This window comes from Entelurus aequoreus, linkage group LG02, assembly GCF_033978785.1.
Source record: "Entelurus aequoreus isolate RoL-2023_Sb linkage group LG02, RoL_Eaeq_v1.1, whole genome shotgun sequence".
In the NCBI taxonomy this organism is placed as follows: Eukaryota; Metazoa; Chordata; class Actinopteri; order Syngnathiformes; family Syngnathidae; genus Entelurus; species Entelurus aequoreus.
In genome coordinates, this window is record NC_084732.1 from 64,790,202 (window position 1) to 64,804,427 (window position 14,226).

The following is a 14,226-nucleotide window of genomic DNA, read 5'->3' on the forward strand; positions in this document are numbered from 1 at the left end:
ACAGAACATTATTATTGTGCAGTTAATGAAGTTGCTCTCTGTCATTGACTGATCAAGCCGTCTTTGTGCTCAGGTGGATTTCTTCTCTCCCTGCTTGACCAGGAGTGAAAATTATCAAGCTTCCTACTGTGGCCTGCAGACAGCAGACGGTCAGTTTCCCTTTCCTGTCTTTTTCTAACAAAAGTTACAGTTTAAAAAAAAAAAAAGAATGTTTATCCTTCTTTATTGGGATGTCTTAAGAGTGAAGTGAAGTGACTTATATTTATATAGCGCTTTTCTCTAGTGACTCAAAGCGCTTTACATAGTGAAACCCAATATCTAAGTTACATTTAAACCAGTGTGCGTGGCACTGGGAGCAGGTGGGTAAAGCATCTTGCCCAAGGACACAACGGCAGTGACTAGGATGGCAGAAGCGGGGATCGAACCTGGAACCCTCAAGTTGCTGGCACGGCCGCTCTACCAACCGAGCTATACCGCCCCATATTGTTAGCATATTGTTTGTAACATAAGTACAGTCCCCGCCACGTTGCCAACCCACGCACACAATCGTCATGTTTACATGCAGTAAATTCACTCATTAAAGCATGGATTTGGTTTGAAGTAGCTTTTTAAGATGCATGTAAAAAAACTTAATTAGGTTGTTTAAAAAAAAAAAAAAAAGGGATTAACATATCTGGATAATCCCCCCTAAATAATTGGATTTTGTTTAAAAAAGATAAAAGTTTTTTTTTTTGTTTTTTTTTTTTTTTACAAAAGAGCTCTAAAGAAGTCAATGTAAAGTGGCCAGAAATAATAGTAATAATTGTGTAACCTGTCATTATTAACATAAATATGATTACGAATCTGAAGTTTTTCTTTATTGAGAATGTGAAGCAGAGTTTATTTGCCACACAATTGATTATCATCACTGGATAATAAGAATCATAATAATACATTATTATTCATATTATGATTACACTATTATTATTGCATCTCATGGAGGTCAAGTCTCCCCCTTTGTGACACCTCTGTCTCCAACTTTAATCAAGGGTCTTTGAATGCACCACAGTTATGTGCAATGGGATGCAAACGTGAAACCTGTACATAACTTTCACCAAGGCTGTCAGATTTATTATATTTGTACCTTTCTTTCATCACTTCATCTTTGTTGTAAAATGTTGGTGCTGGGTGTGAATGCTTAAAGGTGAGCTTTGATGACTGTATGACATCTGTGTTGAGTGAAGTGTTATAAGGTATCAGTGGTGTGCCATCAGGGCCAGCAAGGCCTTCTCTGCTGGCCTAACATAAACCTTGATCATAAATTAATGAAAGTTAATTTTATTTTTAATTAACTTTCCATAAATATATAAAAGTACTCATCATATCTTCATGTCATATCAGGCTCCAGTGTTGCTGTTTTTTTCGTTAGAGCTTTTATCACAATTCAGCTAGCTTGTTGCCAGCGCTGCATGAAATCAACATTAGCGGCGGCTGTGCAGTGTAAACGAATGGAGGACATACAGTTGATAGACAGTTGCGATAGCCAATCAGATCCCGATTTAGGTAGCCTTACGTTAAACCTGACAATCACAACTTGTGATTTGCGAAAGGAGGAAGTGGCGCCGGAGCAGAGAAATATTAATTTGTTTTAATTTTAACCCGCAAAGAAGGGTTAAAAAAAAGATATTTAAAGAGTAACTAGATCTTTTAAAACGAGGTCGGCCGACCACGGAAGCTAGCTAAGCTACTTGAATCAACCAACTACGAGTGGCACCACTGGCTTATACGGCGTCTAATGGGTGCTACAAATTGTGAGTTCAAATATTTTATTTCTTTATTGTTTCACATTTAATACGTTTTTTTTTTTAGAATTATTTAAATTTTGACAGTACCACGTAAAATATGTTTGATGCGGGTTTATTGATTTTTAATTGTGCCGAAAAACAGCCCGTTTAGTACACTGTTGAGGTGATCCAATGCCCGTTTCTGTGTAGTATTTCTCCAGCCGTGGTGTTGTGGTGACACAAATTATGGTATTTTGAGAGGTATTTATTGAAGTCAGACTAAGTAGGACATCACTGAAGGCCTAGGTGGGAAACGCACGGCCCACCACTGTAAGGTATAGGTTTGCTGCTATCCAGGTGGAAGGAACCATTTCTCAACTTTAATAGGGGGTTTAGTTAGTTATACATTCTTAATTTGATTCATGTAACCTTATTATTGAACTTTCATATTTATTCAATACTATTATTTTTTTTATAATAAAGTTTTTATAACTTACAGTACATATTTAAATGGCAGAAAAAAAATAACACCCCCATTTAACCCTCCACTTCGGCATAACTGTGTGTCTGTGAAGGACAGCTGGGATGGGCTCCAGCATAGAAGCATAGAAGCATAGATGGATGAATACATATGAATCACACTGTAAAAGGAAGTGTCTAAAATGAATGCATAAACCTATTCTCCATAGTTTTTGCTGTAATAAATCACCAGAACTCAATAATTGATGTTTCATTTCCATTTTTTTTTTTACAGATTTAAGCAAGAGCACGCCGTCATTCCTTTCTAGTTTGGACTGTTTATCCAGCATTGTGGAGCGCATCAACACAGAGCAGGCAGATAGATTAGTTCCGCGTGGGCCGGGCTCCCCGCAGAACAGCCCTGCAAGTTGTAGACTTTTTGAAGAACCAAACAGCATCTACGAGCCTCTCTGAAACTCATGGGCCCAAGGAGCATTTTCTGCACAAACAATTGGTTTTCGTGGTCTACAAAACTCGAGAAAGACTGTGTCTTTCTTTGTGTATGCAGAGGAAAGGAAGAAAAAGGAAATGTTTGATGTAAATAATTTGAGCTGTATGAAAAATCCCAATTAAGGTTTTGTTATGTATTGTGTTTGTATAATTTATGACTGACTTACAACTATTAAAGAATAACTACCATTGCAAAATCTGAAGGTCTGCACTTAACAATTACTTTTTCAAAGCAGATTAATCACACTTTTAAATGATTAGTCGTGACTAATCGCATTAGATTACTTCCTAGCCTAACCTAAATCAACTTAAAAACAAACAATATTTTGACACACATGCAGATTTCTTGTCAGAATGTAATCCAGAACGTTTCTGTAAAATGTTTTACTTGAACTGTAAAATGTTTTACTTGAATGCACGACATTTTGTTGCTCAAAACTTGGTAACTGTTTTATCTAAAGTCCCGTCGGGTTGTATTTTAAAGTGAAATTTGCGACAAGTCGGAGTCTCCTCACTCATCTTTGCTCTGGTGTGTGCATTGACCTGATCACTTTTAAGTAACCATCAGCGGTAAAAATAAATGGCATGATTAATCTGCGTTTCTACATGATGAAGGTAATATATTTCTTTGCTATTAACCTCATCCTTTAACGCGTTAATTTTGACAGCCCTTAAAAAAAACAGGCTTTTTTCCCCTCGAAAGTATATTTACATCACTGTTAGAATGGTTTACTGATATTGTTGGTATACTGTAGCAGAGATGTTTTCCCTGGATTACATGGCAGCTTTAATTGTAAGTAAACAAGCAATGCAGTCGTACTTCATGGATGATTGTGATGCTTGATAAAAATGATTAACATTTCTCATTGGAGTTTTGTTGTATGAACCACTTTGAATCAAACTGTGAATAGGTCGTTAATAATTGCAGATGTTTATTTTCTGGACAGTCCCATCAACCTTATACAAATACAGTGATGACTTTTGTCTGTACTTCAGTGCAACCAAAGCCATCCAGACAAGCACACACAGGCGCTAAGACGTCCAGTTGTGGTTTTTAGTACTGGTGCTGCAGTTTCTTCGTAGATGTGCCGGTCACAGCATTGGCAACGTGTTTCCTGTCCGGCCTTACTGGCGGAGAGCTCATTACTTCCTGCGGCGTAAGCCAGCTCCTTTCTTGCTACTGCAGGGCACAAGAGGGAAAAAGTGTGAGATCTGGAAAGAGATGTGTAGCTCTTTACCACTGGATGACAGGAAAGTGTGTAATTAAGTAAAAAATAGGCACACTTGTGTATATTTAAATAATAATGCATCTAAATGTACTGATTTTATGTTTGGTTCACATTACCCACTTATGGGCCTGATCTACTAAAAGTTTTCAAACACGAGCAAACTTTATAGCAAAGCTGATGTACTAAGCGTGCGAGCAGAGGATTGTGTCTCTTAAGTGAGCAAAATAAGGAGCGCAATCCATTTAGCAGATTTGTCTTCATGAACATGCAGAATATATGCTGATCATCAGAACAGCCCACAATACTTGAAGGAGAAAATGCAAGTATAACTATTTAGCACACGCAGTGTGACTCATCAAAACTAAAACTCAACTGGGGGTGCTGATTTGCGTCTATATGTAGGTGCAGACTGGCAGTTGTGCAGCTGCTATGGAAACGTAAATAAATGCGCCTAAGAATTAGTTCTGGCATTGGTTAAAATGATCAAAATACGGTAAATATTGTACATATTACATATTGTTATGAACGTGTCTGTTACTATATTATACATATACTTGCAGTGTGCACATAAAACGTTGATGGAGTTTTTTGAAGTTGTGTTAGAGGGATTTGAAGGCTACAACGGTGACTCCCATTAGCCGCATCTTGCAAACGTTTTTATCATCTTTAACATCACACCCCAAAAAAGACATTTGTGTTCTTGTTTCTCGTAATGATTACGAAATATAGGCAAAATTCCAAAAAAAAGCACAGTTCCCCTTTAAATATTTATGCTCCTACAGTTAAAATTAAAGTACCAATGATTGTCACACACACACTAGGTGTGGCGAAATTATTCTCTGCATTTGACCCATCACCCTTGATCACCCCCTGGGAGGTGAGGGGAGCAGTAGGCAGCAGCGGTGGCCGCGCCCGGGAATCATTTTTGGTGATATAACCCCCAATTCCAACCCTTGATGCTGAGTGCCAAGCAGGGAGGTAATGGGTCCCATTTTTATAGTCTTTGGTATGATTAAATTATTTATGTTTTAGGATTTGATATTATCGGTTCGTCTGTAAAAAATCGCAAGTTAGAGAGGGCCTTTAAAAGTTACTTTTAAAATACACACTTGAACATTGTAATAAAGTTTTTCATATTAAACATTTGTGTAACGGACACAATACAATGCTCATCCAAACGCTGTAAATGTTAGGGTCCTGCATGATGCATGATTCCCATGTGACCCCTATCTAAAACCCCCACTGCACACATATACGCACGCACACAAGTACATTCACATACACACAGAGTTGTAGTAGAAGAGTATTCTTACTGTTTTTGGAGCTCGTCAATACGGTTCCTAAGAGAGACGACCTGAAAAACATGATAATATATTTATTGTCCTTTATTTAGCAATATTGTACTTCTTCAACTTTAAACTGCTTTAAGTGTTTTTTTTTTTTCCAAATAGTCTTTTACTTAGCAACAAATGTTTCGGAAGGAAATCCTTGTGAAGTGACATAATGAGGTAAAATTGACTTGTTATCTACACTAATGTGTATGTTCAATGTAATTTCAATCAATGATTGGTAATGTGGATGAATGTGTGTGACATCACATGGCCTTCCAGTCATTCCAGGAGTCTTTAACCAGTGAAGAATGTGGTTGCGATGGGAAAAAGTGTATCAGGCAGATGTGTCACTGCTGGTAAACTACTGTGTCATCCAAATTTACACACAGGTCACAGTCAAATTAACGATTAACATTAATGTCATCATTTCTTCCTGCTTCGTCAAACTATAGAGGCCTGCTTGTTGTTGCATGATGGGGGATTTGCGCACAAAATTGAAATAAAAGCAACAATGTTGCCCCCAGACCTCATATCGCTGTCTCTTGAGCTTCTCGCAGTAGTCATATTTAATCTCCTCGAGGCTGTGCAGCATCGCCCACATCTCCTTCGCCTTTTCCCTGGTAAATGCAAAACAACAACAAACCATAGGAAAACTTACTTTCATTTTGAGAAACTATATCATGTATAAAATGGCATTATTAGATAAATGTAATAATATAATAATCATAATTAGTGATGGGTACCAAATTCTGTACTATTATAGGCAGCGACCGGCACTACAGGGTATTCATGTAAAGCCAAACTGTGCCAGATTTCGATACCTTTGTTGTACATGATGTCATGTCCGGTGGCAGACTCAAATACTTGGCGAGCAAACAAGCACTCAAGCAGCACTCAGAGAGGATTCAGTCAAACTGCCTCTGGGTAATGTTGCAATTTTCAAATGCTAAAAAAAATCAAGTATGCCTTAGAAAACTATCAAACTTACAGTAAGGCTCCACTTTTCAAAATGTGCTAGCTCGATGTTAATTTACATTGGATTTGCCATATAAATGCTACTGATTAGCATCAACAATTTTACATGGTGCTTCCAAATTTAGTAATAAAACTACAACTAAGATGCACGTTACAATCAAGCTGCTTGTGTATAATAAGTACAATATTCACAGAGTAATCACTTTGTAGGGTGCAACAAAAGATTAGCTTCAGCTTAATGGCAAATACTTGTTCCTGACTAGGCAACACACTGTAGTCTATACACTACCGCCATCTAACGTCTTGGAATTGCAACTGCATGCAAAGTCTACAATATAATACTCGCAAATGAGACTCAGAAGTTTAAAAATAACAACTGGACGGCACTGTTTTCATTATCCGCTCAGTGTTAAATAAAAAAAATAAATTGTATTATTAAGCAAACATTTATCACCACATGAACACACACAACAACATTGAAAATGAGTACCGTTAAGTACCACTAAAGATGTTCATGTTCCGGGATTTGGTACGGTATCGATTCAAACGTGAAAGGTAACCATCCCTAATCATGATATAAGACAGAACTTAAAATTGAGAGGTGGTAAAGTGTGAAAGTAACAAGACTGAGTTAAACTCCAGAGACATGAATACAGTTAGAATTTTAACTAAATTGTTTCTTTTTTTAGGAAATAAAATTTCATAATGAATACAAAAAAGTATAGTTGATAACACACATACAGTAGGTTGAAAAGATATCTGAAAGATTGAAATGGTTATATTTCATGGTAAAGTCTAAACACAATTGTTATTATCATAGTGTTCAAGGTTTTTTTTTTAATAATAAATTATTATTTTAAATTGTATTTACCAAATGTGCAATCAGAAACTTTGCTTGGTAATAATATAGCATTTTATAATTAATTTGATTGTGTATTCAATGTATTTTTAATGTATACATTTTATTTCTGGATGCAAATGGCAACTATTCCGATAAATGTTTCTCAAATTGTATAAATGTCAATTTTTTTTTTTTTTCAATCTCTCGCCAATGTTTTACCTCAAACTGTCGTCGCTAAGATTGTCGATGGCCAGAGGTTTGCATCTGTCTGCCAGGATCTTCTTCTTCTTCTCCCTTTCAGTCTGCTTCTTGCCTCTCTTCTGGTCGACCTGCCAAATTTACAGTCAACTTCCACTCATTATTCTGTCCATTTTCAGGTGTTTTGATTTTGCAAAAAAACAAACAAAAAAGAGAAATACAAAAAATGAATGAATTTCAACATACCCTTTGCAGATGGCTGCTGAAGCCTGATCCCATGCTAGACAGAACTGTCTTTTTCTTGGCTTCATCCTCAGCTTTCCTATGAGCATCGGCTTCCTCCTTCCTTATCCGCTCCGCCTGACACATGAATATGAACAATCAATACATTCAATCAATCTGTCAGCATCATAAGCACATAAAATATTTTTGATCCGAGAAGAAAACTTGTTTTTGCTGCCCTCTAGTATTCATCTATTCTCACAATTTCCAATATTGATGCAATAAAACTGCTCAAGTGCTGCAGGTCCTGTTCCACTCCTGGATGGTGAGGATCCACATATTGGATGGATACTAGTTGCATATTCTTGAATTCTGTCTTTATTTTTACCAATATGCTTGTGCTGTTAATATTGTATATCTATATATTGTTATATTATTTATAAACTTCAGTGAATATGTTATTGAACAGGAGGGCTACGGAGTAAAATAAAAACAACCAAAGGATTTGAATGAAAGCCAATTATAATTTTTTTTAAAAGTGATATTTTTCTGGGTAATGAATGGAAAAAAAAAGGAAATTTCTGATATGGTGGAAAGACCTTTCTGCTTACTGGTGCAACTGATTTATTTAACTGTATTTTTTCCCAGTTAAAATACAGGAACATGTGGAAAACCACATTGTGCTGAGAAAGAAGGGGGTTTGAGGTATGAAGCAAAATGTAGTTATTGCCTTTGCTTAGGTATTTTAATTTTATTTTGTTCAAAGAATTGTATGGAAATAAAAGGCAATACTGTATTAATGTATTGGTATCAATACAATATTTTCTTTTTCCTGTGTTTTATTCTGATTATGATCATGATCTTATTGATCATGATCATAATCCGAGGCAAAATTAAAGGGAAAAAAATCACAAAATCTTTAAACAAATAAGTTTAGTAAATGTAACATATTTACTTGGTATCGGATCAATACCAACATTTGCTGCTCGACAGGATAAACAGGACAGTGTCATGACTGGTGATTGGATGAGCTCAAGGAAGATTAGGAAAACAAGTTTTTCTTTGGTGGCCAATACATTTTTTCCACACTTTTTTATTAGATACTATTTCTCACACACTTTAGTTAAATGCATATTTGGACTAAAACTATTTTACGAGAGAAACAAATAGTTGCATGTCTTTATAGTACAAAATCACAACTTAAATTGCCACCAATCCCACCAGGGTTTGAACCCAGTATGTCTACCTTGTAAGACAAGCAAGTACATGTTCCCTTATTTTCACGGAGGGCCGCGTCGCAGTTAGGGCTGCCACCAGAGGGCCATTCATAACTGTAAATAATTTCTGAATATAAATGTATAGGGATTTGCCTAATGGTATTGTTATACAATTGCCTATGTATTTGATTATTATATGTTTTTACATACACTGTAAAAAAAACATTTTAATTTTTTAATAAAAAACTGGTAGATCAGTCGCAAGAAGTTTACCGTAAAATTTACAGTGGTTTTTACAGCTTATTACTGAAAATGAAAAATCGGTACAATAGCATTTACATTTTTTTTTCTGAGCAGCCTGTTTTGTTGTGTTTTTTACCATAAAATTTATTGTCATCTTGACAGTGTACAATTTGATGGATTACTTGCTTTTGATATCATAAGTCAAGCCGTTATGTCATATTTTTTTAATTTAATTTAGCTAATAAAAAGTTTGAAATATATGATAGTATTATATTAGTTGCATTTTTAGATACGTCACCTCGCTGGGGGGGAAGGAGCCTGAGCTAGTGCGCGAGGTGGAGAAGTTCCGGCTAGATATAGTCGGACTCACTTCGACGCACAGCAAGGACTCTGGAACCAGTTCTCTCGAGAGGGGCTGGACTCTCTTCCACTCTGGCGTTGCACGCAGTGAGAGGTGACGAGCTGGGGTGGCAATTCTTGTTGCCCCCCGGTTCAAAGCCTGCACGTTGGAGTTCAACCCAGTAGACGAGAGGGTAGCTTACCTCCACCTTCAGGTGGGGGGACGAGTCCTGACTGTTGTTTGCACTTACGCGCCAAACGGCAGCTCAGAGTACCCACCCTTTTTGGATTCACTCGAGGGAGTATCGGAGAGTGCTCCCCCGGGTGATTCCCTCGTTCTACTGGGGGACTTCAACGCTCATATTGGCAACGACAGTGAAACCTGGAGAGGCGTGATTGGGAAGAATGGCCGCCCGTATCTGAACCCAAGTGGTGTTTTGTTATTGGACTTTTGTGCTCGTCACAGATTGTCCATAACAAACACCATGTTCAAACATAAGGGTGTCCATATGTGCACTTGGCACCAGGACACCCTAGGCTGCAGTTCCATGATCGACTTTGTAGTTGTGCCATCGGATTTGCGGTCTCATGTTTTGGACACTCAGGTGAAGAGAGGGGCTGAGCTTTTTACCGATCACCACCTGGTGGTGAATTGGCTGCGATGGTGGGGGAGGATGCCGGACAGACCTGGCAGGCCCAAACGCATTGTGAGGGTCTGCTGGGAACGTCTGGCAGAGTCTCCTCTCAGAGAGAGTTTCAATTACCGCCTCCGGAAGAACTTTGAACATGTCACGAGGGAGGTGCTGGACATTGAGTCCGAGTGCTGGACATTGAGCCCGAGTGCTGGACATTGAGTCCGAGTGGACGATGTTCCGTACCTCTATTGTCGAGGCGGCTGATTGGAGCTGTGGCTGCAAGGTGGTTGGTGCCTGTCGTGGCGGTAATCCTAGAACCCGCTGGTGGACACCAGCGGTGAGGGATGCCATCAAGCTGAAGAAAGTGCTATCGGGTTCTTTTGGCTCATAGGACTCCGGTGGCAGCAGACAGGTACCGACAGGCCAAGTGGTGTGCGACTTCAGCAGTCGCGGAGGCAAAAACTCAGACATAGGAGGAGTTTTGGGAAGCCATGAAAAACGACTTCCAGATGGCTTTGAAGCGATTCAACCACCATCCGCCGCATCAGAAAGGGGAAGCAGTGCAATGTCAACACCGTGTATGGTGGGGATGGTGCTCTGCTGACCTCGACTGCGGATGTTGTGGATCGGTGGAGGGAATACTTCGAAGACCTCCTCAATCCTACCAACACGTCTTCCTATGAGGAAGCAGTGCTTGGGGAATCTGTGGTGGGCTCTCCTATTTCTGGGGATGAAATTGCCGAGGTAGTTAAAAAGCTCCTCGGTGGCGAGGACCCGGGGGTGGATGAGATCCGCCCGGAGTTCTTTAAGGCGCTGGATGCTGTGGGGCTGTTTTGGTTGATAAGACTCTGCCAAATCGCGTGGACATCAGGGGCGGTACCTCTGGATTGGGGGACCGGGGTGGTGGTTCCTCTCTTTAAAAAGGGGAACCGGAGGGTGTGTTCCAACTATCGTGGGATCACACTCCTCAGCCTTCCCGGTAAGGTCTATTCAGGTGTACTGCAGAGAAGACTACGCCGGATAGTCGAACCTCGGATTCAGGAGGAACAGTGTGGTTTTCGTCCTGGTCGTGGAACTGTGGACCAGCTCTATACTCTCGGCAGGGTCCTTGAGGGTGCATGGGAGTTTGCCCAACCAGTCTACATGTGCTGAGTGCTCAGAGAGTATGGGGTAACGGACTGTCTGATTGTGGCAGTCTGCTCCCTGTATGATCAGTGTCAGAGCTTGATCCGCATTGCCGGCATTAAGTCGGACCCGTTTCCAGTGAGGGTTGGACTCCGCCAAGGCTGCCCTTTGTCACCGATTCTGTTCATAACTTTTATGGACAGAATTTCTAGGCGCAGTCAGGGCGTTGAGGGTATCTGGTTTGGTGGCTGCATGATTAGGTCTCTCCTTTTTGCAGATGATGTGGTCCTGATGGCTTCATCTGGCCAAGATCGCCAGCTCTCACTGGATCGGTTCGCAGCCGAGTGTGAAGCGACTGGGATGGGAATCAGCACCTCCAAGTCCGAGTCCATGGTTCTCGCCCGGAAAAGGGTGGAGTGCCATCTCCGGGTTGGGGGTGAGATCTTTCCCCAAGTGGAGGAGTTCAAGTACCTCAGAGTCTTGTTCACGAGTGAGGGAAGAGTGGATTGTGAGATTGACAGGCGGATCAGTGCGGTATCTTTAGTAATGCGGACGCTGTATCGATCCGTTGTGGTGAAGAAGGAGCTGAGCCAGAAGGCAAAGCCCTCAATTTACCGGTCGATCTACGTTCCCATCCTCCCCTATGGTCATGAGCTTTGGGTTATGATCGAAAGGGCAAGATCACGGGTACAAGCGGCCGAAATGAGCTTCCTCCACCGGGTGGCGGCGCTCTCCCTTAGAGATAGGGTGAGAAGCTCTGTCATCCGGGAGGAGCTCAAAGTAAAGCCACTGCTCCTCCACATTGAGAGGAGCCAGATGAGGTGGTTCGGGCATCTGGTCAGGATGCCACCCGAACGCCTCCCTAGGGAGGTGTTTCGGGCACGTCCGACCGGTAGGAGGCCATGGGGAAGACCCAGGACACGTTGGGAAGACTATCTATCCCGGCTGGCCTGGAAACGCATCGGGATCCCCCGGGAGGAGCTGGACGAAGTGGCTGGGGAGAGTGAAGTCTGGGCTTCCCTGCTTAGGCTGCTGCCTCCGCGACCCGATCTCGGATAAGCGGAAGAAGATGGATGGATGGATGGATGGATGGATGGCATTTTTAGATAATATTAAAGTGTAAAAGATGTGCAATTGAATGCAATACACCTATGTTTTTTGTGTTACAATTGGAAAGAACAAGTACATTTTGTCAAAAAAATAAAGTAGTATAAGTTAATGACGCATATTATTTCAAGGCTCTTGCGAGCCAAATTAAATGATGTGGCAAGCCAGATGTGGCCCCCGGCCCTTGAGTTTGACACCTGTGGCTTAAATTATGCACACCACAAAGGACGGTACTGATGTGGAGGGAATTTTTTAAAACAATATTGTTATTAGTGACAGAGCAGTAAGGGTCTTAGGATAAGTTTGTGGTAACATTTCATATAAAGTGCCCTGTCAATCAACAATTGACATGTTGTATGCGTTTATCTCGACAAAATGAGGCCCCTATGGATCGCGGGGCCCTACGCACAGCGAGTGGTCGGTGTATAGGTAAGGCCGGCGCTGGATGGACGGCAACGACCATACTTAGCCATCGATAGACTTTTTCAGAACCTTCCCCACTTACTTAAATAAAGTTCCCTCTGTGTTTCCATCAAAAACTACTCGGGTAGATCTAGTTTTTCAGTAACCTTTCGGAGTTCCTTCTAGCTAGGTGGAACTTTTCCAAGCGACCAGGAACCTTTTCGGGGGCGGACTGTGTTGTCGAACACTGATTGGTTGAACTCAGTTGGGGGCGATCCTAAAACGTATTTTTAATATACACGACCACCATTGAATATACGTAGTGACTCATTTATTTCTTAATTCTTGTGTATTTTTATTACAACAAATTTGACAACGGAGAGAAAAGAACAACGAAAGGAGCTTTTGAAATGCCGGAACTTTTGTGGGGCATATTTGTGCTGAAAAACGCTAATCAGTGGAACTATTTTGGAGTGTTTTTAGTCAGCCATAGCCTTTAAACTATATGCAGTTTATTGTTTATTAGTTTAACAAACTTCATTTTGATACACAAAACTACAAAGAGTGGACGGAGTCTTTTAAACGTATTTAAAGAGGAATATGAAGCTGGACTCCAAGAGGCGACCTCAGCTGCTTACTACTCTGACTTCATTGGATAAATGTAAGAAAAAAAGGAGGCAATACATGAGTGGAACCTAAGTTAGTAACATTAAATATCAACTATTTACCTTATTACATGTTTTAAAAGTAGTCAGAGACACTCCATTGTGTAGTTATTTGCCTCACCCAGAGTGAACAGAATACTAATGCTAACAAGCTAATGCTAAAGCTGATGTTTTTGTGTTGTCGGCGTGAGATAAACCCTGACATTTATCATTTATATATTATCATTTACAGCTGAAATGGACCAAAAGGAATCGCCTGACCTTCATGAATTCATCATTTCCCGAGACGACGACTTTCTGACTGTTGGACATTGCGGACGAAAGCCCAACTTTTTATAAACAATTTGGTACACTTTATTTTATGAATATTCTCGTTTGTATATTATTGCTTTGTATATCATTTACTTACTTTTTAGTAAAAGAACTGTGACCTAATATTGTCTGTTATTTACATGGTATCAGTGTAGAAATATAGTAAACCACTCATCCATACGTCATCAGCCTGATTTGTAAAAACTACCCTGAACTGTGAAGTGCGGTGGAAACACAAACCACACACTTCTTAAGTTAAAGTTAAAGATAAAGTACCAATGGTTGTCACACACACACTAGGTGTGACGAAATTATTCTCTGCAATTGATCCATCACCCTTGATCACCCCCTGGGAGGTGAGGGGAGCAGTGGGCAGCAGCAGTGGCTGCGCCTGGGAATCATTTTTGGTGATTTAACCCCCAATTCCAACCCTTGATGCTGAGTGCCAAGCAGGGAGGTAATGGGTCTCATTTTTATAGTCTTTGGTATGACTTGGCCGGGGTTTGAACTCACAATCTACAGCAACCTATAGATCCAGGAACTAGAGGCTTCAGGAACCAAAGGAAAATGGTCGATTATGCCGAAAAACGCTATTCAGTGGAACTATTTTGGAGTGTTTTTACTCAGCCGTAGTCTTTAAACTTTATTGTTTA

The 14,226-nt window shown here is 40.3% G+C and overlaps 2 protein-coding genes across 3 annotated transcripts in view; one reads left to right on the plus strand and one right to left on the minus strand.

Moving 5' to 3' along the window:
• Positions 1 to 2,696, plus strand: part of LOC133664118 (myoblast determination protein 1 homolog) — a 6,634-nt gene extending 3,938 nt beyond the window's left edge. Inside the window, exons 2-3 of the mRNA XM_062068717.1 lie at positions 74 to 149; positions 2,518 to 2,696. Coding sequence (XP_061924701.1) covers positions 74 to 149; positions 2,518 to 2,696 — 255 coding nt within the window. The remainder of the gene's footprint in view (positions 1 to 73; positions 150 to 2,517) is intronic.
• Positions 2,697 to 3,647: 951 nt separating this feature from the next.
• LOC133638165 (troponin T, fast skeletal muscle isoforms-like) overlaps positions 3,648 to 14,226 on the minus strand; it is a 38,273-nt gene continuing 27,694 nt past the window's right edge. For both annotated transcript variants that reach the window (XM_062030550.1, XM_062030549.1), the window contains 5 exons: positions 7,553 to 7,666; positions 7,328 to 7,437; positions 5,819 to 5,909; positions 5,275 to 5,315; positions 3,648 to 3,912 (listed from right to left, as the gene is read on the minus strand). In XM_062030550.1, coding sequence (XP_061886534.1) covers positions 3,876 to 3,912; positions 5,275 to 5,315; positions 5,819 to 5,909; positions 7,328 to 7,437; positions 7,553 to 7,666 — 393 coding nt within the window. In that variant the 3' untranslated portion in view covers positions 3,648 to 3,875. The remainder of the gene's footprint in view (positions 3,913 to 5,274; positions 5,316 to 5,818; positions 5,910 to 7,327; positions 7,438 to 7,552; positions 7,667 to 14,226) is intronic.